Source organism: Abramis brama (assembly GCF_963993115.1).
Source record: "Abramis brama genome assembly, chromosome: 4".
Classification (NCBI taxonomy): Eukaryota; Metazoa; Chordata; class Actinopteri; order Cypriniformes; family Leuciscidae; genus Abramis; species Abramis brama.
The window spans coordinates 30,672,831-30,700,163 of NC_139966.1; the positions used below are offsets into that span (position 1 = coordinate 30,672,831).

General features: G+C 36.9%; 1 protein-coding gene across 1 annotated transcript; it reads right to left on the minus strand.

Annotated features, from left to right (window-relative positions):
* Positions 1-4,217: 4,217 nt before the first annotated feature.
* On the minus strand, positions 4,218-21,368 carry LOC311081007 (uncharacterized protein). The gene is made up of 3 exons (XM_084111341.1): positions 21,321-21,368; positions 19,594-19,761; positions 4,218-7,048 (listed from the first exon to the last, which is right to left on the minus strand). The coding sequence occupies exons 2-3, from the start codon at positions 19,682-19,684 to the stop codon at positions 5,673-5,675; spliced, it is 1,467 nt and encodes a 488-aa protein (XP_083967467.1). The 5' UTR covers positions 19,685-19,761; positions 21,321-21,368; the 3' UTR covers positions 4,218-5,672.
* Between the last annotated feature and the right edge of the window lie 5,965 nt (positions 21,369-27,333).

Sequence of the window (27,333 nt, forward strand, 5' to 3'; positions counted from 1 at the left end):
ATTCACACACTGTCGTTTAAAATCATAAAACGTACACACACACACACACACACACACACACACACACACAAACATTATATATATTGTTAAGTAAACATGCAATTTATTCTTTTATGATGCCTCATATATAGGCTTATATATGATATAACCACAATTGTAACTTAAGAGAGAGCGTTTATTAAGAAAAACACTGCAATTTGTTTTTGTAAAGGTTTTATTATGAATCTGGTTTATTAAGAAAAACACTGCAACTTGTATTGTAAAAGTTTTTTATTATGATAATGCATGAAAGAAATGACTATACTATATTCGATGTTTAAGCATTTAATCAAATGAAAGAATAAACTACAGTAGGTAGTAATAACACTAAGTAGTAGAAAGCATGTATCTTAGCAAAGTAGAAATGGCAAGCAATACCCGTTTGATGAGGAGCATGAGGCGCAGGAGAAAGGCAGAGGGTCCAGAGCAGCAAGCAAAGGAGAACAAAGGAAAGAGCTTTATATATGGAGTTTAGAAGGGGGTTTCCAGAACTGAGGACAGTTCAAGACTTCGGATTGGACAGATTGTCTGTAAAGGACTGAATCTGTGCGGAGGGCGTGTGGACTATAAAAAGTATTGTAAGGAATGTCAAAGTCAGACGCTGATTCACCAAGGACGGCCTCTCTGGTGTTAGATGCCTTGCCATTGCGCCTCATGAAGATGAAAGCTTGTAAATTATTTGGTTTTGATTTACTTTTATTTTTATTTTATATATTAATACCATTTATGTAAACTAGTTAACCTGTATTTAATAAAAAAATACATATAATTGAAATTAAGAAGCTCGCCTGCCTTAAGTTTCTGTTTTACAAAATATTGAGCTGAACTAAACCACGGAGCAGTCTTTCAACTAAATTGTAAGTATGGAAATTTATATACTTATTGTTTAGAACGAATTCGACTGACTTTACCTAACCTGAGAATAAACAAAATAAGGTAGAAGGTGTCTATATTTAAGACCCAAACAAGGGATTAAATTAAGCACCATAAAACAATATATATACATAAAATCACTGAGTGGCAAAAACTGTAATGTTTGTGTGCAGAAACCATTATCCCTGTATTAAAATGTAAATAGTGACGTGAGTCAAAAAATAATGTGTTCATAAATAATATTTTATGGCTACATTTCAGTATTGAAATGTTTTTCTAATATTAAAATGTAGACCTATAAAGTTAAATTAATTAATACTTTGGTAAAAAATGTCTAAGAATTATGACGTCCCATGAATCAGTATGATCAATGTAGATATAATCATTCAGCACGAAAAAGTATCAAAGTAACAGTTCAATCTAATTAAAATTAAGCACTTTTTTTTTTTTTTTACAGCTTTTTAAAGATAGTAAGTCAAGTCTCAGGTGTCAAGGGTCATTTGTGTGAGTTGCTGCCTACTGTAGCAGGAATAGTTATAGCCATGCCATGCATGATTTAAGGAACCAATCAGGGCTGACCACAAGGGCTTCAGGTGATTTCCGAGAGTGCATTCATTTGAATGTTTGATGGCTTGTGGGAACTTTCGGAGTGCGAATTTGCCCTCACTGCCTGGAGCATATACTGGGCTTTTTCTGCATCATCTCTGCTGGGGGAAGAGCAAGTGTGCACATTTTTACGGGGTTGAGTGGCATGGCGTGTATGATGGCCTTATGCAACTGCCAATAGGCGAGCAGGCACCTTAGTCCGGGCTTCTCCTTTCCCTCTTTTGTCTTTCATAGTTTAAGTCTAGTTTTAGTCGACGAAAAGTCATAGCATTTTTTGTCAACTTTTAGTCATTACTTTTAGTAAAACTGCAGTTACCGACTTTAATTTTGGTATCTATTTTAAATGTAGTCTTTGGACAAATTTCATTATAATGTTTCTCTCTAGGCCAATTCAATTAAGCTTATGAGAAATTTGAATCAAGGTAACAGGCTGTATTGACATTGCACTCTTTAGCAGTGGCACTTGTGCAATTCTACATATCCCTTTTCCTTAATTCAGTGGTTCTCCCATTGGATTGCCGTACCCCCTGAGGCATTTAACGTCCTTCTGTGTACCACCTCTCTTCCACTTAGACTCAGTCAAACCTTTTCAATTAAGGGACAATCTTTGCCCCTTTTAATCGATTTTTCCAGTTCATGTTTTACCTTTATAAAATAAATAATGCTTTAAATAAAACTATGTTCAATAAATATGCAATGATGGCAAAAACAAAGTGATACTCTTAAATATTAAATTAAAATCGCCAGTAGGTGGCGGTAAGTCACTGTCTTTATGAGTGAGCCATCGAGTCATTCATTCATTCAGTAACGAAGCAAGTGGCTGTATTTATGACCGGGTCATTGAATATCACGATTCGTTCAAAGCCACAGATTTGTTCACGAATCACCACTGTGTGTTGCAGCTCTGCTGTGGCTTTCATTGCAAAATAGAGCAATAATAGCCTACTGACAATACTGTTCTAAATGTAGTACGTCACTTAATGTTACCCTTTTGTTTGTTGAACTGTTGTATAAAATCAAATGTCATATTTGAAATGGTGTTGATATTTGGGAAACATTGCATTCTTGCTCGTATAATATGATCAACATTAAAAACAATAACTCACACAGGTTATGTTTTAGTATCGAAGAGAGTTTTAATCTTAAATATCAATGCAAAGTCTGTCTATTTGTTCTTCATGCTAGTAAGTGTTAAATCGCAACTTTTACAAAGGTATATTGTCGAGAACAGCACTAATGTACTGTGATTTGCTGGCTTGTGTGAATGCAGTCAGTTTTGATCGCGAAAGATAAGGAAATTTGTTTGGATGTCATGTAGCTATTTACGGCATTTTAATTGCTAGAAATACAAGGTAGAGTAGAATTAAATGAATGGCAATGTTATGTCCGTTCAGGACAAATTAATCTGTGTTCATTTGGTAACGCCTCGCTGCATGTTTAGTTTGCAGCTGTTTTGGTCTGAAATTGTTTGTTTCGTTTTTTTTAATACACAACAGGCAAAACTCAGCATTTTGTTTGCAGTCTATAATGTGTTGTCTCCACTGTAATTCGACAAAAGCAAGTGGTTTTGGTCAAGTTTTTATTTTTTTAAACACGTCTCGTCTTTTTTCGTCAACGATATTGTATGTGTTGATACAGTCACAGTTATCGTTTAAGGATGTGTGTGTCGTCTCTCATCGTCTTGTCTTAGTCAGGGAAGAAAAGGTCGTCAACGAACATTTTTTTGTCATAGGTTTCATTAAAGAAATTAACACTGGTGGGTAATGTATTTTTTGGGATTTTGAATACATAGTTCTCCTGGCAACCCCCAAACCCAGACTCATCCATTGGATTGCCAGACAGAGAAGCGTGATTCGTCACTCCAGTGGCGGCATGCTTTACACCACTGAATCTGATGCTTTGCATTGCACTTGGTGATGTAAGGCTTGGATGCAGCTGCTCGGCCATCGGCCCATTAAGCTCTCTGTGCACTATTCTTGAGCTAATATGAAGGCCACATGAAGTTTGGAGGTCTGTAGCTAATGACTCTGCAGAAAGTTGGCAACTTCTGTGCAATGTGCGCCTCAGCATGCGCTGAGCCCACTCTGTGATTTTACGTGGCCTACCACTTTGCTGTTGTTCCTGATTGCTTCCACTTTGTTATAATACAACTAACAGTTGACCGTGGAATATTTAGTGAGGAATGGACTTATTGCACAGGTGGTAACCTATCACGGTACCACGCTCGAATTCACTGAGCTCCTGAGGGCAACCCATTCTTTCACAAATGTTTGTAGAAGCAGTCTGCATGCCTAAGTGCTTGATTTTATACAACTGTGGCCATGGAAGTGATTGGAACACCTGAATTCAATGATTTGGAGGGGTGTCCCAATACTTTTAGCAATCTAGTGTATGTACACATGTATATTAACATCAATGGATTATAATTAATTATAAACATATATAGGCTAGATCAACTTTCAGAATGAATTATAACAATTCATTTTATATTTACTGCTCTGTTTGTCCACCAAACCAACAGTATAATCTTCTATCAACTCTTAAGGAAGATTTTTCTTCTGGCCAAGAAGAATAACCTTTCCTGTTCTATATAGTAAAGTAGTATAACAGTACGAAAGTACTGTACTTGTAGAGTACTTGTAGCAAGATCAAACATTAAAGTGACTTTGATGTATGAGCTGCAAACACAGACAGTCGAGTGTGGATATAATGTTTTTAATAAATGAAACTACGGATACATAGAACTAAACCGGAGCAAAGAATATATATATATATAGAAAAAGTAAAGAAAGAAAGAGAGAGAGAGGAGCAAAGAATGGCAAGAATAACAAACAGTTAACCTATGAGAACCATCAGAGAATCAAATTGCCAAAGCTTAAAAAGCATCTAAAGATTGATAAGAACAGTTACTTGCATTGGTTTGGTGCTGAACAAGAGTCCTGGATGCATGTAAAATACAGAGATTCTTGGTGAGTTCGTGAGCTGAAGTGATTCTTCCGGAAATCGGTTATCCACAGGAAGTTTGAACGAAGTTAACTTGAAGGTAAGTTTGCCGGACATTTTCTTTGTCTCCCTTCACAGCATATTTGCATGTTTAATGGTGGTCTAGGAATTTGTACAGTTTTACAACAAAGTATAGTAAAAAACAAAAACAAAAATAGTATAATGCATTTTACAGTAATGTACTCTACCCCATTAATTAAGGCATAAAGAGGATCATTTCAATACAAAACAGAGGGGGTATGCAATCATTTAAAACAGTCATACATAAACCTGGATATCAGCATTTGAAGTTACCCTAACATAATTAAAGAATCATAACTAGGTTAGTATAATATAGAGACAAACATACAACACAGGAATACATATACATTTTGGGATAGTTTGATGATGAGTTAAATGCAGGGACGTGTCTGTGCCTATTCGTGCCTGGTGAAGTCTTTGAAGTCACAGGAAAGACTTAGAGATGGGTCTGTTTAGCATCTGTAAAGGCAATTAATGTGACAACAGGTCTTTTAGGGACCATTATCTAGTAGAATGTTGGAGCTGGACTGCTGATTTAATGTGAAAAGAGGAGCTTTTATGACCCGATACGCAGATTGAACATCCTGATTGCCTCCAAACATTACATTACATATTAATCTAAACTCTGCTCACAGCAGCGTGGATGGCGTTGGAATGTTTCTTAACAGTATCACATATTTCGAACTTCTTTTACCCCAAAGAAAAGAATGGAAAAAAACTTTGCAGTAAGTATGTTAGGGCCTTTAGGGACGACTTTGTGAATGTCCTTGAATGACCCGGCCAAATCCCAGACTTGAACCCAATTGAACATCTGTGGATAAACCTGAAAATGGCTGTTCACTTAAAGTCCACATCCAAACTGACATATTTCGATAGGATCTGAAGATGGCAGATAATCTAGCTGTTTAAAGCTTTATAAATCATACACAAAAAAAGACTTGAGGCTGTAATGGCTGCAGAAAGGTGCTTCAACAAAGTTAAGGGTCTGAATACTTGTCAATGGGTTTTGATTTAATGCATTTTAGCATAAGAAAATGGGTCTGAATACTATCAGAAAGCCATGCAGATGTATTTATTCAATACACTGATATTAAAGTATCATACTGAATCAAATACATAAGTAACAACTCCTATACAATGGAAATTATAGGACGCGAACGTAGCTTCGATTTCACACAGATACATATTTTCTGGTGCCATTTTAAATTGCTGAGCCATTTAAAACGCTTTCCACAATAAAAACAAGAATAGGGTCTCACATCTGCATGACTTTTCATATGTATCTTTAAGTGTGATAGCAAAAGAAATGTTTTTTTACACTGATCACAATTAAATCGCCTTCCTCCAGAGTGAATGAGCAGGTCATTTCTTAAATTGCTCCTTTTTGTTAACCTCTTGTCATACTCAGAACATTGTAACTTCTTTCCAAAATGAGTTTGTAAATGACATTTCAAGTCTCTTTGATATGTGAAACTCTTTGCACACCGCTGACACTTGTAAGGCTTCTCTCCAGTGTGAATTCTCATGTGAACCTCAAGGTTTCCTTTAATCGTAAAACTCTTTCCACACTGAGGGCAGGTGTAAGGCTTCTCTCCAGTGTGAACTCGCATGTGAATCTTAAGGTTTCCTTTAAGTGTGAAACTCCTTCCACAGTGATCGCACATGAAAGGCTTCTCGCCGATGTGAATTTTAACATGATTCGTAAGATGTTTCCTGTCTGTGAAACTACTTCCACACCGATGACATTTAAAACAGTGCTCTCTTGAGTGAATCCTCATGTGCTCATTCAGAATTACTGTAAATCTGAAACTTTTTCCACACTGACTGCATACAAACGGCTTCTCTCCAGTGTGAATTCTCATGTGGGCACTAAGGGTTGGTTTATGTGTAAAACTCTTACCACACTGAGTGCAGGTAAAAGGCTTTTCTCCAGTGTGAATTCTCATGTGGGCAGTAAGGGTTGGTTTATGTTTAAAACCCTTTCCACATTGAGGACATGTGAAAGGCCTCTCTCCAGTGTGACTTCTCATGTGGCTTTTAAGGCTTCCTTTTTGAGTGAAACTTTTCCCACACTGTTGGCAGGTGAAAGGGTACTCTCCAGTGTGAATTCTCATGTGGACTTTAAGGCTTCCTTTTTGAGTGTAACTTTTTCCACAGTGTTGGCAGGTGAATTGACTCTCTCTAGAGTGAATTTTCATATGGAATTTCAGGTTTCCTTTTTGAGTGAAACTTTTTCCACACTGTTGGCAGGAGAAAGGCTTCTCTCCAGTGTGAACTCTTATGTGGCTTTTAAGGCTTTCGTTTTGAGTGAAACTCTTTCCACATTGTTTGCAGGTGAAATTACTTTTAGCTCCTGTCTTTTGAGCTCCTTTTTGTGACAAAGTCTTTTTAGTTTGTGAACAACTAAAAGATTTTTCTCCAGTTATGAAATCATGATGTTTCTCATTCTGATCTTTCTCTTCCTTTTCAGTCAGTTCTTGACTCTCTTCTTCCAATGCCATCAGGTCTAAGGTAAAAAAAAAAAAGAAAAAAAAAAAAGACAAATAACCCAAGTTTAATGGCAAAAAGCAACAAACATCTCAACATGTAGACATGTAAAGTATCAAAACCAACAACAAATATCTAACAACAAAACACACACACACACACACACACACACACACATATACATATATATATATATATATATATATATATATATACACATACATACATACATATATATATATATATATATATATATATATATATATATATACACACTCACCTAAAGGATTATTAGGAACACCTGTTCAATTTCTCATTAATGCAATTATCTAATCAACCAATCACATGGCAGTTGCTTCAATGCATTTAGGGGTGTGGTCCTGGTCAAGACAATCTCCTGAACTCCAAACTGAATGTCAGAATGGGAAAGAAAGGTGATTTAAGCAATTTTGAGCGTGGCATGGTTGTTGGTGCCAGACGGGCCTGTCTGAGTATTTCACAATCTGCTCAGTTACTGGGATTTTCACGCACAGCCATTTCTAGGGTTTACAAAGAATGGCGTGAAAAGGGAAAAAAATCCAGTATGCGGCAGTCCTGTGGGCGAAAATGCCTTGTTGATGCTAGAGGTCAGAGGAGAATGGGCCGACTGATTCAAGCTGATAGAAGAGCAACTTTGACTGAAATAACCACTCGTTACAACCGAGGTATGCAGCAAAGCATTTGTGAAGCCACAACACGCACAACCTTGAGGCGGATGGGCTACAACAGCAGAAGACCCCACCGGGTACCACTCATCTCCACTACAAATAGGAAAAAGAGGCTACAATTTACACAAGCTCACCAAAATTGGACAGTTGAAGACTGGAAAAATGTTGCCTGGTCTGATGAGTCTCGATTTCTGTTGAGACATTCAGATGGTAGAGTCAGAATTTGGCGTAAACAGAATGAGAACATGGATCCATCATGCCTTGTTACCACTGTGCAGGCTGGTGGTGGTGGTGTAATGGTGTGGGGGATGTTTTCTTGGCACACTTTAGGCCCCTTAGTGCCAATTGGGCATCGTTTAAATGCCACGGCCTACCTGAGCATTGTTTCTGACCATGTCCATCCCTTTATGACCACCATGTACCCATCCTCTGATGGCTACTTCCAGCAGGATAATGCACCATGTCACAAAGCTCGAATCATTTCAAATTGGTTTCTTGAACATGACAATGAGTTCACTGTACTAAAATGGCCCCCACAGTCACCAGATCTCAACCCAATAGAGCATCTTTGGGATGTGGTGGAACAGGAGCTTCGTGCCCTGGATGTGCATCCCACAAATCTCCATCAACTGCAAGAAGCTATCCTATCAATATGGGCCAACATATCCTATCAATTTCTGGGCCAGTTCTAAAAATTGGGCCAGCATCCCTCAAAGGTTTTTAATAAAACAGATTTCAGAGGTTCCTTCAGTCCAAAATTAAAAAGGCAATCAGGAAGTTATCTGGGAAAAGTACCTGGTTGGCTACACTGTGGAATACGCGGATGTGATCCTTGAGGGAGATAGACTGCTGCTGGTAAATAAATGTTTAATTGTTCTTGGCCGGTTGTTCAGTAACGTCTTGCAGACAAGAATCTATGTGCAGCAGTCTTCAACAAAACAAGATGATGATCCAAGGAGAAACAAACGTGACAGCTTTGTATAACCAAATAAAGACAACTGGCAGATAACTGAGAAAACAAAGTATATAAACACAGGATAAACTATAATAATTATAGTTATTACAATAATTAACTAAACTAGACACAGGTGAGTAACATATTCAGTGAGCAAAAAATAACCCTTCATACTTAGACACCAATGAAACAGGAAAATAAACTAGATAAAACCAGAACAAAAAAACATGTGTTTTGAAGGAGGCGTTGCTTTGGAGACGCTCTGAAGGGAGGGAGGGATCTTACACGTTCAAAGCTATTGCTAGCCTCTCCGAAAATTGCCTACTTTACCTTTTAAGTTAATCAACAGTTTTAATACAAAAATGGATGGATGTACTCCTGTTTTATATAGGTTAATACCTCTCTAATTACTATCTTGTTTTGTGCAGATCACAGGAAGAGATTCTTTGGCAGTTTAAGTATTGCCCTAATAACTGTGAAAAGAGAGTAATAAGCACAGCTATTAAAACATTATAGTCTCAAACATGGAAGTTATACAAGAACAGAACCATTTCCTTGTTTACATCAGGAATGTTTGTACATCACTGCATGCGATTCCTAAGGCCTGTTGCATGAAGCTAGTTGAACAAACTCTGAGTTCCAGAGAAGGTTTGCAGTTGACAAATCCAACCTGGTTTAGATCAGACTCAACAGGCTCTCAATGCTCGTTCTCTGTCAACTCAGGTTTAATCCAGGGTTTTAGATTAACTCTAAAGGGCGTGCACCTGAAAGTGTCTCACATGCAGCAAAACAGCCAAATAAACAGAACATGGAGAGCGTACTGTTTGATTCACTGAAACTACTTTAATTTGGAGTAAGAAATACAGGGGGAGAGGCTTAATTGCATCTTTACTCACAGCTGACCGCAGGAGTTTTGGTCTGTGATGTCTGCAGTTATCTACCTCCATTTTTTTAGTAAATTCAACTTATCCAGGTTTAGTGTGTGGCAATGCTTTTTGCAGTAGCGTGGTCATATCTGGCTACAGAGAGCTTGTATAACACAGTCTTGTGTTTATTTTATTACCATTTTGGGAGGAGTAAAATTTACATGCATTTGGGTCAATGACGTGACGGGTAATTTTTTTGTCCAAAGGCTTTAATAATAATAAAAAACAAATATATAACATCCAAAGTATGTAAGGTAGTACAACTTGATCTCTTTTACTGAATCCAAAAGGTTTTAATTATATTTTACTACATATAAAGGTATTTTAAAGATTTTGAAGTGTCAAAAGGTCATTCGGTTTAACCGTCCGAAGGCCAATACAGCAATTTCATTTGTGATTAAAATATCTTAAAATTTAATAACTGTAAATATTTTTTATTCTGGCATGATTTTATAACATTATATATCAACATAGTGCAAAATGGTATTAAAATTATGTGTAGAAGTCGTTGCTTTTTTATGAGAAAGAATGTCCGGAAAAATGATCATTGATGTCATTTGGAGTAACCAATATAAAGGGCTCCATTTTGGATCAAGTCATGTGGTCAATATTATGTGACAGGATGTGACATCATTCAGACAACTGCAAAGGACCGCATGGTTATGAAGCAAAGTAATTAACTCTCTCTTAACTATTAGAAAAAATCATGTTTTCACTTGCTCATACGCATGTCCCCAAATATCAGGTCATTCGGTACAACCGCTATAAAACATGGATAATGTTGTAATATTTTAAAAACTTTTACTAAATATAAAATGTTTGATTGTCCTTTTGGTAGCTAGCTAGCTAACTAACAAGCTAGGCAGCTAGATATCAGCCTGTTAGCATTGAATTAAGATTTCATTCGTTATAACCAAAAGAGTCATTCGGTTAAACCAAAATTTTGGTTATAACCAGTGTTTGGAATAACGTTAGGTAATGTCGTTAGGTAACGACGTTATTTTTTCAGTAACGGGGTAATCTAACTAATTACTTTTCCCGTCGTTACAACGCCGTTAACATTACTGGACTTTAAAGTCGTTGCGTTACTATGCATTGATTGAATAAACTGTGTAATCCGAACGCACCCCTGGCTCGCACAGCTAGTGAGGAGGTGTGTTAATAACGAGTTAAGCGATTATGATTGGCTAAGGCAGAGTCATGTGTTTCATGGTAGCCAATCAGAGCCAGTGTTTTTACACACATGCCAGCACACGCGCCACAGAGAGAGAGAGAGAGGGGCGCGGGCGCGATCGAAAAGGCGCAAAGTGTTCACATTTGTGTGAGTGCGTGCGTGTGTGTGTGTGTGTGTGGACGCGATCGAACAGTGGAAACATAAAAACATACTCTGTAATTTTGTTTATAGATATTCAAACTGCAAAGTGTTTAAGCTACTGCTGATTAAAATTTTAAGGAAAACAAATATAACGTTATTAATCTGAAATGTAGCAAATTCATTTTCAATTCATTCAGGTACAATTACCAAACATATCTCAAGGTCTTTTTGTCTTTTTATTAATTTAATTAATTAACTAATTATATAAAACTATTGTCAGTGCACTACAAATAAACTGGTTCTATGCCTTTACTTTATTAATAAAACTTTTAATAAAACTTTTAATAAAAAGTTGAGAGCGGTTGATTTAATTTGCTAGAGTTAAATGCACTTTATATGGTGTAACGGTTTACTTTTCTTACAAAGATAATGCTTGAAGTGCAGGATAAACCTCTTGCTGTCTGTCGACATGCAATAAATATCGAAAGGTATGTACAAACACCTGTCTGTTCTACTCATTTCAACTGATTTGTGAAAACTGCTAAAAAAAAAATCCAAATTCTTTGACATATAGCAACTTTTTTTTTAACAGTAACGCAAATAGTTACTTTCCCTGGTAACGAGTTACTTTTATTTTATAGTAATTCAGTTACTAACTCAGTTACTTTTTGGAACAAGTAGTGAGTAACTAATTACTTTTTTAAAGTAACGTTCCCAACACTGGTTATAACAAATGACTTACTGGTTGTATCGAATGACAGCAATGTATGCTGGTCATATTTGTACATATCTGGAATAAATAAATACAACATTTTATTAATAGAAAATGTGCAGAGTATATTATTATAAAATTTAAAATATAATTTTGACTGAATTTTGACCTTTTTATAGATTTATAATTATATCACTTCTGGACAAGGATCAATGCTGATCCTGTTAAAAAAGAACAGATGCTCGCCAAAAGAAGGGAAAGGTATCATTTGTTTTTATTATTTATATTATTATATTCAATAAGTGCCTGAAAGTACCCCATAGACATACTATGGTGAAGGGAATGCCCAAAAAACCTGGATTGTGCATGTTTATCCTAATATGGTAAATTGCGATTTTGTATTGAACATGATTTTGCAGCACAGTGTCATAGAGACAAGGAGGTGGGCTCATTTTACTCAGGCAATCAATCAGTCTTTCAAGATCATCATGAAGCCATTAAGCCACACCCTAGCGACCATTAAGAGCACCCTAGCAACTGTTTACATAGACTGCCATTATAAAAGGCCCAGAAGGATATCTTTGCAGCACATTGTCATAGAGACAATGTGTTGGGCTCATTTTACTCAGGTAACCAATCAGTCTCTCAGGATCATTGTGAAGCTATCAAGCCATGCCCTAGCAACCATTAAGAGCACCCTAGCAACCCAAACAGAGAGGGATATCTTCAAATCCGAAAAATTTTCATGAATTTATATAGCCTAGCAGCTCATTGTTTAACAATTTAAACACTTGTTCCAAGACCAATTAAATGCTTTAATGTTTTAGGGCCCTATCTTGCACCCAGCGCAATTGACTTTGTACACCGATGCATGTATAATTCCTATCTTGCACCCGCGCACAGCGAAATTTTCCCTCCACAGACGCACGTCGGTAAATTTGGAAATGAACTTGCGCTCCTGGGGGAGGTTCAGCGCAAAGAGGAGGCGTGTTCCGGCGCAAACGTTCCCTGGCGCTATTTTGCAGGTTTAGAAAACAATTTTGCCACTGACCAGGAAAAACCTAGTCTAAAGTCAGTTAGTGTCAGTCAGGCATGTTGCTGATGTTATTCATATGCTATTTTAAGGGCGCATACTTGGCCATAATCAATGTAGCGTGTGCACAACGTGCATACACTTTGATTCTCTCATCTACACAGAAGCAGCAGTTTTCATTTTTGCAAATAATACATTATTACAAGGAAAAATATTAACACACGAGGGAAATTATTGTTGTGTCCATGAAGATGTGAAAAAATAGGCATAAATCTAGCTTACACATTTACCCAAATTATGATACACCTGTTTAACCGAAGCTAATTTGGGTGTGTTTCTCCATCCCCAATGTCACTTCTCTGTGTTTTACGGCCCTGGTGAGAACGTCGGTCTCCTCGGCTGTGAACCGCTCCTGGCAAATTCGCCGTTATAATAGCAAACCGCCATGGAACAAGCGCGCCTGCTCTTAAAGGGAATGTGAGATGTTGCTCTGATTGGTTTATTGCACTTTACGCCCAAACCACACCTATGAATAATGAAGCTACTTCAGACCAACCCATTTTAGATTTGCAACCCATTTTAGATTTGCGTCGGGCGCAAGAGTCATTTATCCCGCCGGTATAATAGCAACAGCGCCCAAGACCCGCCCACAAAGTTACTTGCGTTTCACGCTTGATACTTGCGTTTCAGATCGTTAAAAAAGGGCCCCTAATGTTTTAATTAATATAATTTGCGATACGAGTTATATGTTCATTCCAATATCAAAATGTTGGATATCAAAATGTTTTAATGTTTGAAGTACTTTTTACATTAATAGCCTATTATATTAACAATATTGTTAATATATATATTAACAATAAAATGTGCTTTTGAAGCTATTTGTTTCTGTTTATTGTCCTAAATATTCATAATGTCAAGGGCAGCAGACATGGTCATTCGGTATAACCGGCCTTGGTCATTCAGTAAAACCGATATAGTAAATATTTAAATGGAATAATATTGATTTTAATAACTAAAGGAACTACAATAATACAAATATAAAGCAGATAAGGCTCTTTTTTTTTTTACATTTCCCCTTTTCTCCTCTCCCTGTGCAATGTTTTACTTGAATATGTTGGAGTGTTTAGAGTAGTCCAATAAATGATTACATTTATGAGATCAGTGATAATTTTATTTAATATTTCTTCTGTGGTACACACTATATACTAGCTCAACATCAATGTCAAATCAGTTTTTTTTCATGAATAATTGTCTGCAAATTAATAATTTTAGATATATTCATGGTTAAACCGAATGACTTTTTTGGTGACAAATTTTGTCCATCTTGTAAAAAATGACAAAAAACAGTGTTAATTGATTGTACAAACCACAAAATCTTATTGTTAACACCTATGTAAACTAAAAAATGGTTTCAAATAGTTATATCTCCATTCTATTTTTTTACACCTTTAAAAACCTTATTCGTCAATGACCCATTTACATGCATTTACAATGCGTCTCCAACCACCTCCTGTAGTGGTTTAAGTGATTGGATTTAAATCCATCTCAAATGCATTTCAGGGCATTTACACCTGGTCTTTTCATGATTGGATAGCAATGTTTTTCAATCTTATTTCCTTTAAATGTTGGTACTTCCTGATACAGCAAACACTTTTGAGGATTAGAAGAAAAGTTACTTATAGACAACAAATGTAAAGTTGATCACTCACATTTTATGGTTCGCTTAATGCAACCATATCTAACAAAAACATTTATTTTGCATAATTAAGTGATAGAAATTAATGGTTTTCATTATATTCAATTCAGAGATGGATACTGGGTTTAATGTTACACAAAATAATTGTTTTATTTAGGCTACTTCGGTATTATTTTTCCTAATTTGATGAGTGACATCTAATAACGAATGCCCAACTTGGAAGTAGGATCTACTAAGGTGCCACTGAAGGCAGCATTAGTATTTGTCTGGTCATATGATCTCAACATGTAGAGAACTGCTCATTGTTAGGGGTGGGAATTGGCAAAAATGTGACGATTCGATAGTATTGCGATATTTGGGCCACGATTCAATATTATTGCGATTCTTAACATATTGCGATACAGCAAGTATTGCGATTCGATTCTGCGATGTATTGCGATTCATGTCCCCCATATTATTCAAAGGCATTACAAAAAAATTAGGAAAATAAGACTGCTCAACTCACTTCAAATGTCACATTTAATTCTAGATAATGTTCACATCTTCTACACATTAACTGAAGTGCAAAAACTTATAAGGGTAGTGCAAAAACTTTGTCCTTGAACATTCAGGACAGACCTTATTACAGGCCAGGACGTAATTATCTCTATCTCTAAATATAAATACATTGTTAAATATTGTTAAATACAATAGAGTAACATAAAGCAGACATAATAGAGTAATAGGGCTGCGCCGGTAAACTTGACAACCACACCACCATAGCTGAGTAGCACCGGCGGTGGTCCGCCAAAACACATTTTTTTGTATTAGAATTCTGTTTTACGTGAATATTATGACACGAGTGAAGCACAAAGCTTTGTTTACAAAAGAAAAAATAGGTTAGCAATTAAATGTTACATCGCAACCATGGAAACGTTTGGATTCATGACGAATGAGAGAGTTGTGTGTAAGCCCATAAATTTAAGCTTTGTCGGCTTTGAATTCTGGTTTGCGATCTGGTCACCCGATTATCAGCGAACAACATTCCATTAGTTATTCCATATAGAAAGCTTGAATTGTCTACTTTTAAACTAAACCATTCAAAACGAAAATAAACCAACTAGCATATGCTTATGTAATCCGTATGAAGTGTGCATTTCTCTATGTAGGTGCGTTCACTGCGAAGATGACGAGTCAGCATCGTCAACTTCATCTTTGCAGCCGACACTGACACAGAAAACACTAGTTTATTAATAAACAATTAAAATGTCTCCTTGCTATATTTGACACATTCATAATCATTACTTTGCCGGTTGTTTGTGACAGCAGTTATGTGCGTTATTGGCAGCGTCACCCTCCGGTTACATGACCAACTACCGGCGATGGTGCCGTCACCACTGCATCAGCGCCGAAAACATGGAGTTTTTATTTTAGAGAATAATCGCACAACCTATTCGATATTCTATAATTAAATAAACTTATAAAATATTAAAAAATCGTGACTCATCCCTGCATGGAATCTCTTGTTTCTTTTCCCAAATCTTCACTCACGTCTCACCCATTTTCTAAGGGGATTATAAACGTTTCTTCCTTGGTTCGCTTTTAATTAGGCCTATTATATTCGTATGCTTTACTGTGGTGAAGTATAACGCAGATAGCCTACATTTTTCCTTGTATGTTAAATTCTTTTTAACACAGTTTGTGCTTGTCATTAGACATGCGGCGTGTCAAGTTTATTTGTAAAGCGCGTTTCACATGCGCGGGTGATTTTAGTTTCACTTTCTCTGGCAGCGCAATATCAAACATAGCCTAAATGTCTTGCCCTTGTGGAGGATAAAATTCACTCTTCAGACCATTTACATCAAGTAGAAAACATGAAGATATCAGAAAAGAGATTGATGGTCTCTCCTGCTCGTGTCCCACATCCCTTTCAAAGCGCAGAGCGGTAGGCTGTATCACGCGTCTTTTTTTTTCTTTTCTTTTTTTAAATAGATTTACCTTTATTATATTATTTCATTTGCCAATATTTACTGATATTTATTTCAATGCTTAAGTGTGTTGTTTCTTTGACAGAATTGCTCAAATAAACACTTTTTGCTCAAATAAACACTAAACATTTTTATTTCAAAACCCCCCCAACCACTGCACCACCGCAGGTAGTTGGTCCATTACCACCGCGGTGGTAAAAAACTGCCACCGTCACAGCCCTATAACCCAAAAGTAAAACGGATAATTTTATAATTAAATATTGCAATACTTTGTGCTACTGTGTCAATATAATTGCGTGCGCAAAATATCGCGATACTGAACAGAATCGATTTTTTCGAAATTCTCAGGTTTCTCTTGTAACCTCATTTCCCTGAGAGGAGGGAACAGGACATTGTGTGCTAACACTATGGGGTATCCCCTCCTTCCTCAAAAACTGAAGCCTGATTGCATCGCGCCAGTAAAAATTAGGCAGGAAATGGCTCAGAGCCATTGACTGCTTCTGTGCCTTAAGTAACTTCTCTGAGAAGGAACCCACAGCATCACAAAAGAAGCCATGGGGCTTATGGGCTCGTTCAGTAAATGCACCTTCTCCGAGTCCCTCATCTCCGTCAGTGTCAGCCTTAAGTGATGCTGAAGGACCACCAGACTGTCCATAGAGTGACCAATACGTGCCAGGTCTGTGGTCTATTTTCTGAAAGTCTCAGGACCTCTCATCCCAGGCCTGGTACATCTTCACCTGAAACACCTCGATAGTATGAATGACAGATGCTGCCTGACCAGCTGCCATGTACGCTTCTCAGTAATGTGGGCGATAGCGCAGCATGGCTTAGAGGAAAGCGATAGCGACGACTTCCACCCACAAGCAGTCAGGCACAGGTGGGTTTGGTGTAACCCAAGCGGTAGGCTCCGTCGACAGAAGAGAGGGGATGTGATCCCGCAGCATGGGATTGAGCCAAGCATGGAGAGAGCCAGGACTGCCAGATCTTGTCATGGAATAATGGGAAAAATGTACTATCCATCCTGTTCCTCCCTGGCTGTTCCGGAGGTAAAAAGGTGTCCCAATCACCCGAGTCAGAGGCCGCAGTTAACATGACGTCCTCATTGGTGATGTCGGCCTCACCAGTGGCGTCAAAAGAGACCATGTCACATGAGGGACGAAAACACAGAGGGGCGAAAACCAGGAGATACCAGAGACTCTGAACGATGAGAATGCTGGAGCAGTGTAGGTGTGCAGTAGCGATGCGTGGATCGCGGTTATATCCGCGGGGGGGGGGGGGGGGGGGCCCTCCGCGTCTTTTCCTGGTGGTGTGGCTACATTTGGTTAGATATGCGAGTGGCCGTAGTGGCAAGTGCAGCTGCTTGTCTATACGCACTGTGCGTACCATGAGCACTCCGACTAACCTGAGAAACGTTTTAAGTCTGAATATTTCAGCAGTTATTATGCGTGTCCCGTATTTATGTCGACTAAACCAGCAATACCAATCATTTGTGAATGGTGCGAATCTTTAGTTCGATCTTTGGTTCAATTATTTCCTTTCCATGAGTTGGCCAACTGCGTTTGCATAATGGTCTGAAATGATTCAGATTCGTTTGGACCATTCTGTCCCTGAATCATCTGAAGCTGTTTCTCAGTCAGTAACAACAAATATAGAACAAATAGCGCTGTTTTCAGTTTAGTTTCAGTTCAACTCGCAGTTTAGTTTACTTTGAACTGTGCCCAGTGGATAACGGAACGCAAGCTTAAAGGAGTTGTGTTTACTCCCGGTTCTGGACACTATTATTAAACAGCATTGCGACATCCAGTGAGAAGTTGTTCAATTCGTCACACCTCTGTTACAGACCACAAATCACTATGATTTAACTAGTTTTAAATCAGATGAAGCAGCCTCAACATTCCCAACACGACTGATGAGGTAAACAGCAGAAACACTGTGCCATGAACGAAGTTAGAAGACTTTAAATCCCCTAATCACCACCTTTACAAACATTTACCATGAATGTACTGTAGTAATTTACTATGGTTTGGGCAGAAATGTGGAATATTTATACTGAGTACTATCTTATAGTAATTTATATTGCAGTAGATTAATTAGGTGGGTAGAGGAATATACAATTCATTTTGTGTATAGTTTTAACCTGTGTTTAGGCATTTTGTTATACAGTGGTAGTGAGTGAGTAGCCGTGCATGGTTTTACCTGTGGTTATCAAGTCTCACTGTCAGAATATTTTCCTTTAAGCCTATAATAATTATAAATAAAATAATTCTTACCAATAGCTATGATCTTGTATAATTCATATTTTTGTACATAGCTGTAAATAAGTTATTTATTAAAGACTCATAAGTCTGCATACTGTTGGGTACCACATTTCCAAGTAAATACAATACTTTTTTAGGTTTACTTTGGCTTATTTATCGATACTGTTATGTTTCAATAAATAAGCTAAACCCACCGGTCCTCCTCAACATTTCGATTAAATAATCCGGCCCTGGCATGAAGCTAATTGAATAGCCCTGTGATAAATCATTAATAATGTAAATATTAACTACTTTCTCTAAAATTATGAGCATGTTTAAAATATACTTTTTCCACCAGGCAGACAGGCACTAATTTGCACTCTCGTTAAGATACGCTACGAGAGCTGCGCGGGTCCGCTTTTTTAAGCAGAAATGGAGGCAAAATAGGTCAGAGAGATAATAAAAAAAGAAGAATTAAAAACAAAATAAAAAGGAAGAAAAGAAAGAAAAGTACCGCGTGGGAGCGATTTAGCAAAGTGATTAACGAGGATGAAGTGCTGGGTATGTAATATGCCACGGCTGTGAAGTGTGTGTGTGTTTGAGAAGTCGCAGTGACAGAAACAGTGACATTCCAGTTAACGTTTCAATGGAGTAAAGCCTGTGTTTATGCCATTAAGAAAATTAACATTGTCAAATTAGGCTAATTGTTTTAAATAAATGTTAATTTAAAAGCAGCATTCCTCAGTGTATTATGTTACCATTAGAGATGTGCGCATCAGATCTAGCGTCGCCGAGTCTGCTTTTGAAGGTGATCATCCATTTATCACCCACTTAACACATAAGAATAATTGTGATTTGACCATCGGGTGTGGATATCTAAATCAGAGAACATTATTGTGGCGGATGGATGATATGTTTTTGGCTGAGGATTCGGGTGACATTAGAGCTGATCCGCGCATCTCTAGTGTGCAGACATTTTAATAAGGACTGAGTTCAGCTTTGAGAATGAAACCAACCTGTTTGTTCCTCAGTTTCTTCTTGTTTCACACTGAATGTTTCTTCAATCTTTATTTCTTCAATCTCTTCTTTAATAAACGCCATCTTCATAATAGTGTGTCACGTGGATCTCAGTCGCCAGGATCTCACGTGGATTCACCAGGAGTTTTCCTGTGTGTTTGGACACTCTGTCATGATTAAGATTAGAATAATTAACAGAAAGAAAAATAAATTCAAACTAAATCTCTGTGTGTGTCTCAATCAGCTCTCGTTCAAAAGTTCAGCGCACTTGGTAAGAGTCAGTCAGAGTGAGAGTTAATGGACTTAAAGTTGACATGAAACGGAAGTTGTTTTTCCTATTCTTATTGAAACTCTTAAAGGGTTAGTTCACCCAAAAATGAAGATTCTGTCAGTAATTACTCACCCTCATGTCGTTCCAAACCCGTAAGACCTTCGTTCATCTTCGGAACACAAATGGAAGATATTTTAAATCTGAGAGCTTTCTGTCCCTCCATTGACAGCAACGTCATTGCAACTTTCAGGGCCCAGAAAATATCTTCATATGTGTTCCGAAGATGAACAAAGAGGTCTTACGGGTTTGGAACGACATGAGGGTGAGTAATTAATGACAGAATTTTCATTTTTGGGTGAACTAACCCTTTAAGGGGGAGAAGCGCTTTTGGAGAAAGAGAAAATAAGCACGTAAACATTTGAAATGGGTCGATACTGTGGCAGCAATATTTGCAATACAATTATATTATATACATCAAAAATAAACCAAACAGCTTTATATATATATATAGCCTATTTGTTTTTGTTGTTTTTTTAAAGCAGCTTTATATTTACCTCATGTAAATAAGAGGCTGTATTAACTTTTTGCTAATTTCCACATTTTTAAAATGCCATCCATCCATCCATTTAAGATAAAATGCAATACAGAAAACCATTTCAACTAGCATGTCATGGGCCAAGTTAAATAAAAAAAATATTAAATTTAACTTATTCTGTTATATGTAATTAAATTGTATATTATGTTAGCCTACATGTTATAATAAATGTATAACTTAAATACGAACTTATTCTTATAGCATATGTTATTTTATTTACAGCAGACAATCATGTGACAATTTTTTTAGTGACCACGTGAGAAAAAATTACCGAATAGGGTTTGTTAATATTTCGTGCTGAGTTTAAATGCCCTTATCAGCCAAAACAACACAAAATTAAGAAGATAAATTAATAAAAGAACAAGTTATAGAGACACTTCATGATTAGTAATTTATGCTTTACATTTGTAGATTATATGTAATAGTAATATATAAAAGTTGTCATAGCACATGTTTGTGATTTCGTAGCAAACTCTGTTTTGATCAGCAGTCTCGTCGGCGTGAGGTGATTCGAACGCTTTGAATCACTGAATCATTTTACGAAGTAATTGATTCAATTCTTGCGGCGTTTCGAAAAGATCAGTTATCTGTCGCTACTTACCCGTGGCCGAATTCATGTTTAAACTGGTCATAGGCTGATTCACGATATAGGGAGCGAAATGAGATGCACCTTTTTTGTAACTTGTTTGGATGTGTTTCACTCACTAAATAACGTTCATTATTGTTAGATAAAGCCGTTTAATGTTACATTCAATAATACATAATTTACTTTACATCGCGTGTGAAAAAAAAACATATATATATATATAATTGATTGAAGATTGCATTGATTAACACAATAAATGCTTTAAAACACCAACCTTTCTTCAGTCGAATCACAACAGACGCAGCAGAGTGGCGCGTTCCTATGACGTCATATCGCCTAAACAAAATAAAAGTCCTGTTCAAATGCTGCTGTCTAAAATGTAAAACATATTCGTTATTTGCATTCCTATTGTTTGCCCCTCTGTTACATGACAATGATTAACATTTGTCTCCAAATTTATGATAAAACATAAAAACATACAGTATTACAAATGAAAAAACGTAATAGAAATAATTAACAAAAATAAATAAAATTAAATTTGCTGCCACATTCTAAAGCCACAATGTACAGAACATCACACAATATAGAACAAAATGTATAAACATTTTTGAAACAATAAAACTAAGAAATAACAAATAACTGCAAAAAGGCCACACTGCAGACAGGATTTGCATTTCACATGTTGGCAAATTAAATTAAATCGGCTAAATTGCCTGTGTGAGCACGCTCTAAGTACAGTGCAACAGCGATGCTCCGAAAAACAATAAAATAATTAATTGACAGGATTCAATTAGAACAGAATATATCTTTCTAATAAATAAAAAACGAAATAAGTCAAAATCAATTCACAAGGTGGAGAACAAATGTGTGCATAATGCCTAAAGTGCAGGAAACATATTTAAAACACAAGTCACAAATAGTTAAATTAGACAACCCTGAGTGATAAATAAATGTAAAAAAAATATAAAAATTATTAAAATAACGAAAGTATAGCCAGAATTGTCAACTTTGTCTTTTTAACTGCAGAGACAACAATAAACGCTAGGTGGTCTTTTTAGCTAAACATGTTCACAGAACATACAAAAATCAGATTAGAACCGGCTGAAATATTTTGAAATCACTTGTACCCTAACTGATCGGAAAAAAATCCAGTCTTTCACTGCCTGTGTCCATTTGAGTCTTTTCAAATTGTGTGTGCACGAAAAAAGGACATTCTAAAACTTTTAATGTCCTAAGACAGTGGTTCCCAAACCTGTCCTGGAGTACCCCCAACAGTGCACTGCACTCATTAACCCATGTGATAATGAGCTGATGAGTTGAATCAGGTGTGTTTGATTAGGGAGACAAAGAAAATGTGCAGTGTTGGGGGTACTCCAGGACAGGTTTGGGAACCACTGTCCTAAGACATTCATATTAAAACATCAAATTCTGTGCACACCTTATTAATAAAGCATACTATACAGCCTACAGAAAAGCAGATGAGCCTTGAATATGAATGCAACACGTTTAATTACACAATAAGCATTTTCCTCCCATAGAAAACCATTATTATAAGGAAAACGCTTAACGTGGCTTTCTATAGGAGGAATGCGTTGTGTTCATATTCTGGGTAAATCTGCTTATCTGCACATAGAACGGTTTCTTAATAAGGTGTGTACTGTGTACAGAAATTGATATTTTAATACCACTGTCTTAGTAGCCTATTAAGCCACCTTAAGCATTTTCTTGAGAGGAAAACGCTTACTGTTTAATTAAAATCTTTACTGAGTTTGGTCACTGTCCCAATACATTAAGCATTTTAGAATGTCCCGAGGAAAACCAACTTGTTAAGGTTGGCAGGCAGAAGTGCGATCATGGTTTTCCTGATGCTAAATCCAGCCTTGGAGAATATCCTTTCTGATGGTGTGCATCCACACTTCAGATTTTCTTATTCATGACATTGTTAAAGATTTAAATTCCTGCCGTCAAGATGCTCCTCTGTCGGTCACGGAACGTGGAAAGTGTAACTTAAATCTGTCACAGGAGTGGTTGGATTTAAGCACAGACTTTAAAACTCTCTATGCAACGGATACCTTATGCTCCACTCTAACTTCTTCTCTAGACAATATCTGCCCTCTCTCCTCCAGGCCTGCACGCGCTACTCCCTCCAACCCCTGGTTATCTGAGGTTCTTCGTGAACACCGGACCGAACTCAGGGCAGCAGAGAGGAAATGGCGCAAATCAAAAGACACATCTGACCTGAATATGTATCAGTCTCGCCTCTCTTCCTTTTCTGTTGATGTTCATGTTTGCCATACCTGGCAAAGACTGAGCTTCTCGTCGTCAATCCGATGTCTAACTTAAACTTAGAAAGAAGAGAGTTACAGGGATAGTAATTATGTAGAATTTTAAAGTGAAGCTCTTTCCACTTGTTAGGTAACAGAAACGTATTAATGCCAGTCCATATATTAATGGTAGAAAGAGAAGGATAATTTAATTTCCATTTGAAAAAAGCTTTGGGATGACAGCTCATAAGTGGCAGGCTCGACGTAAGAGTGACGTGGCCAGATCAATTTTGGGTGCTGCGGCATATTTAATATATTATAAATAGTTTTTCTAAATACAATGTGTGGCGGGAGTGCGTGACAAAAGACCGAAATGAGTGACTGCCACGCTCAATGCGTGACACTTGAGAGCCCTGTAACCATGCATGAAATATACGAACATGTTGTTTAATGCGCATGCGCCAGAAATACTACGCCATGATGACACACTACTTCACTAGAGTTTGAAAAATGCGGAGGCCAAGATGGCGCTGGTCTGAGGAGGCTGTTTTGAACTCTTCTAAGTGGAGGTTTTTGACAACACAACCTAATTACTTTGACTTGAAACTGGTGTAATGATGGCTTGAAAGTAAGGTGAAACCACTTTTGGTGCTACAGGGCAGCAGTGTTGTGAAAATATGCTCACCATATAGCCTACATAAAAAAATAAATAAAAAAAGAACCAGCAAAAGGGAAAAGTCACAACTGGCGGTAAGCTAGGCTAAAGTTTTGTCAACACAGGAACGCACGCCAGAGGGTGAAAACAATGGAAGACAACTCTAATGTCAGTACCACAGAAGTTTCTATGGAAGACTCAGGTAAAGAAGATGTATCTAATAAACTTGACGTTAACCCAGGTGACACAGGTGACATTCTTTCCACCTCACCTCATATCTCTAAGAAACCTGTCACAAAGAAGAAGTAGCAGTAATGGTAATGGTGACAGCGAAGAGAATGGCCATGCGGACATTTTGGCTGCTATCCAAGATTTAGCCAAAAGTTGTGGTGAACTAGGGAAAAAAATTGACAACTCATTCCATAAAATTTCGGTCATCGAACTGACAACAACTGAAACCTCTAAGCAAATTGAGAAACTCTCATTTACTGTTCAACAACTTGTGGTGGACGTTGAGCAACATAAAGCAATACTGAAAAACACGAAGCAAGAGATTGAAAATCTGAGGGAAGGAGTCGCCGACTGCAAGCGTTATAGCTGGAGATGGGCGCTAAAGCTGCACGGGCTAAAAGAGGAGGCCAACGAGGATGTGAGAAGGGTGGTGATTACTGTAATTGGAAAGGTTGCTCCTGGTCTACAGGAATACCTGGAGGAGGGGATCGACATTGCCCATCGTGTCGGCCCTAAAAAACAGGATGGTCCCCACAGATCTGTCATTATTCTGTTTGCACTCCGCCGCATCCGTGATGCTGTTTGGAAGAGCGCCAAAGGGAGCAGGTCCCTACGTGACAAAAAACTGCGGCTTACTGAGGCTTTGTCTCCAGAGGACAGAATTGCCAGAGAAAAGCTCTGGCCCCTTGTTAAAAAAGCAAGAGAGGAGGGGAAAAAAGCTTCTTTCCTTGGCCCACTCGCTCTAATTGATGGGAAAAAGATCAACTACACAGACATTGATTAACTACTTTCTGAACTGACATTTGATGGACGGAAATCTGTATGATGACTTCTCATCCCCTGTGATCCCAGAGTGAATCTAACGGTCTTACTGTCATCGGAGCTGCAGACCGGTAGAACTAATGATGGGTCTTCCTTCAGTTCAAGAAACATTAACATCGGTATGTAAAAAAAAAAAAAAGGCTAGAAAATAACAAAAGGAAATATGGTTATTTGTGATTATTTGGTCCTAATGTTTGGTTCTGAAATTCTCTAATTAACCTTATACAATATGTTCTCCTAAAGGAGTTAGTAAATTTAAAAGTAATACCTTAAGTTTAATGTATAATTAAACTAAGGTGATATAAGTAGTATATGGGCCATTCTACAGAATTGGTGCAAACTGCTGTCCCTCATCCAAAAAACACATTTGAAAAGCATTTAATTATTAAAATCTTAGATGTTTACTAAGATCCTTCAATTATCTAATGAAACCCACAATAATATTTAAGATATCAGTAAGCTTTATATATATAAAATCATCATTTATGGGCTACTTTCAATTAGGAGATGGCTGTCCCAAACCCTAACACCTAAATTTCAACTTGTGAAAATGATATTGAAAAAAATTGTGCACATTTTTCCATTCTTGTTTAAAAAAAAATATTTTTGTTTATTAAAAAAAAAAAATGAAGTTAAAAAAAATATTTATTTTATATTTTATTTTTAAATCATGAAACTTTATCTTAAAAAAAAACGTGTCCTGCATTTTCATGTCACTACCAAAACAGTGAATGCTGTAGTCCATTGGCTGAGACTGATTTTAACCACACAGACTTCATCCAAATAGAATTAAACGTTACTATATTTTCAGAGATTTTAGCCCGGAGGAGGTGAAGGAATTGAGAATGAATTATCTTACTTTTCCAAGTCTTCCTAAAATGAAAGAAGTTGACATATGACATATACCCATGACATATACCCATCTAAAGAATTCTTAAAATCTAAAATTGATATCGGAGAAAACTCTTGTCAATTTTGTGATACGAGTATTGAAACCACTGAACATATCTTTTATCATTGTAATCACTCAAAATTGTTTTGGTCTCAATTGTACAGTAAAATGTCATGCATTATTACATGTGTACATGTGTCATTATTTTATTTACTTATTTTTGTATTGTCTTTCTTGATTGTATATTTGATTTCAGACTTTGTCGCTGTTACTTATTATAATTTGTAATTATGTCTGCCTTTGAAAATTGTTAATTACTATTGTTTGTTCAATACCTATTTTGTCTGTAAATTTGAATAAAAAAAAATAAAAAATAAAAAATTGTGCTATATGGTGAGTAGATTGATCCCATCATTTTGAGGTAAATGTGTTCTAAAGTCTAAAAATCTGTGTGCAACTTTAAGGAATGTCACCACCAAACTCATTTTTTCTGCTATTGAGAAAACTTTTTTGGATGTTATTCCATAAAATGTAGTTGTTATATGTGTTCAACTGTTCTGACCAGTGATTGCTAACCATGTGCTGATTAGCATCTTCGAGCTAGGCTCAAAAGTATCTAAAATTGTCACTTGAAGTTTCGGTTGTGACATTATTGTTTTGGTAGTGACAAAAGGGAACACATAATCCTTTATTTGGAGGAATAAACTACATTTTAATACAGTTATGCAAATCATTACTACTGTAGTATGTTTTAGTAGTGTTTTAGTATGCAAGATTCTGTTAAAATTCTGTATTTTGTGATGAGGTTACAATTTCTTAAGGTTGCAGTCCATGATACTAGCTTAGGTGTAAGGTTGTTGTCAGTAATGTTAATTTCTATGATTAACTTGACAGGGAGAATGACATAAAACACCAACATGCTGTCACAGTGTCTGGTTTGTGTTCCCTGGATAACCACTAGAGGTCCTCTTCCCCCATGGTGTCATTCACATTAGGAACTGCATTCCCCACAATCCTTGTCTGTACCCATCACTGTATCATTGCACTCAGCTGTTCCCCATCATCATTGCACTCAGCTGTTTCCCATTATCATTGTTAGTTCTCTGTTATATATTCCCTGCCTGTTTAGTGTTTGTCATGGAGTCGTTGTTTAATGTTGCTACACTTTTCTAGTCTGTTCTTGTTCTTGGTTTTGTTTCTTGTTTATTGGATTGCTTATTTGGATTTTGACCCCTGCCTGGATGACTACGAGATTGGATTACACTTAAATAAATACTGCTTTTGGATCTACCCTTTTCCCGTGTGTTTTCCGTGACACATGCCTAAAAAAAATAGAAAAACTACAACAGAGAGAAAGAGAGAATACAAACAAAGGTTGAGGGAAGACCCAGTGAAGTATGAAGAAGTTTCTTCTTCAGAACCG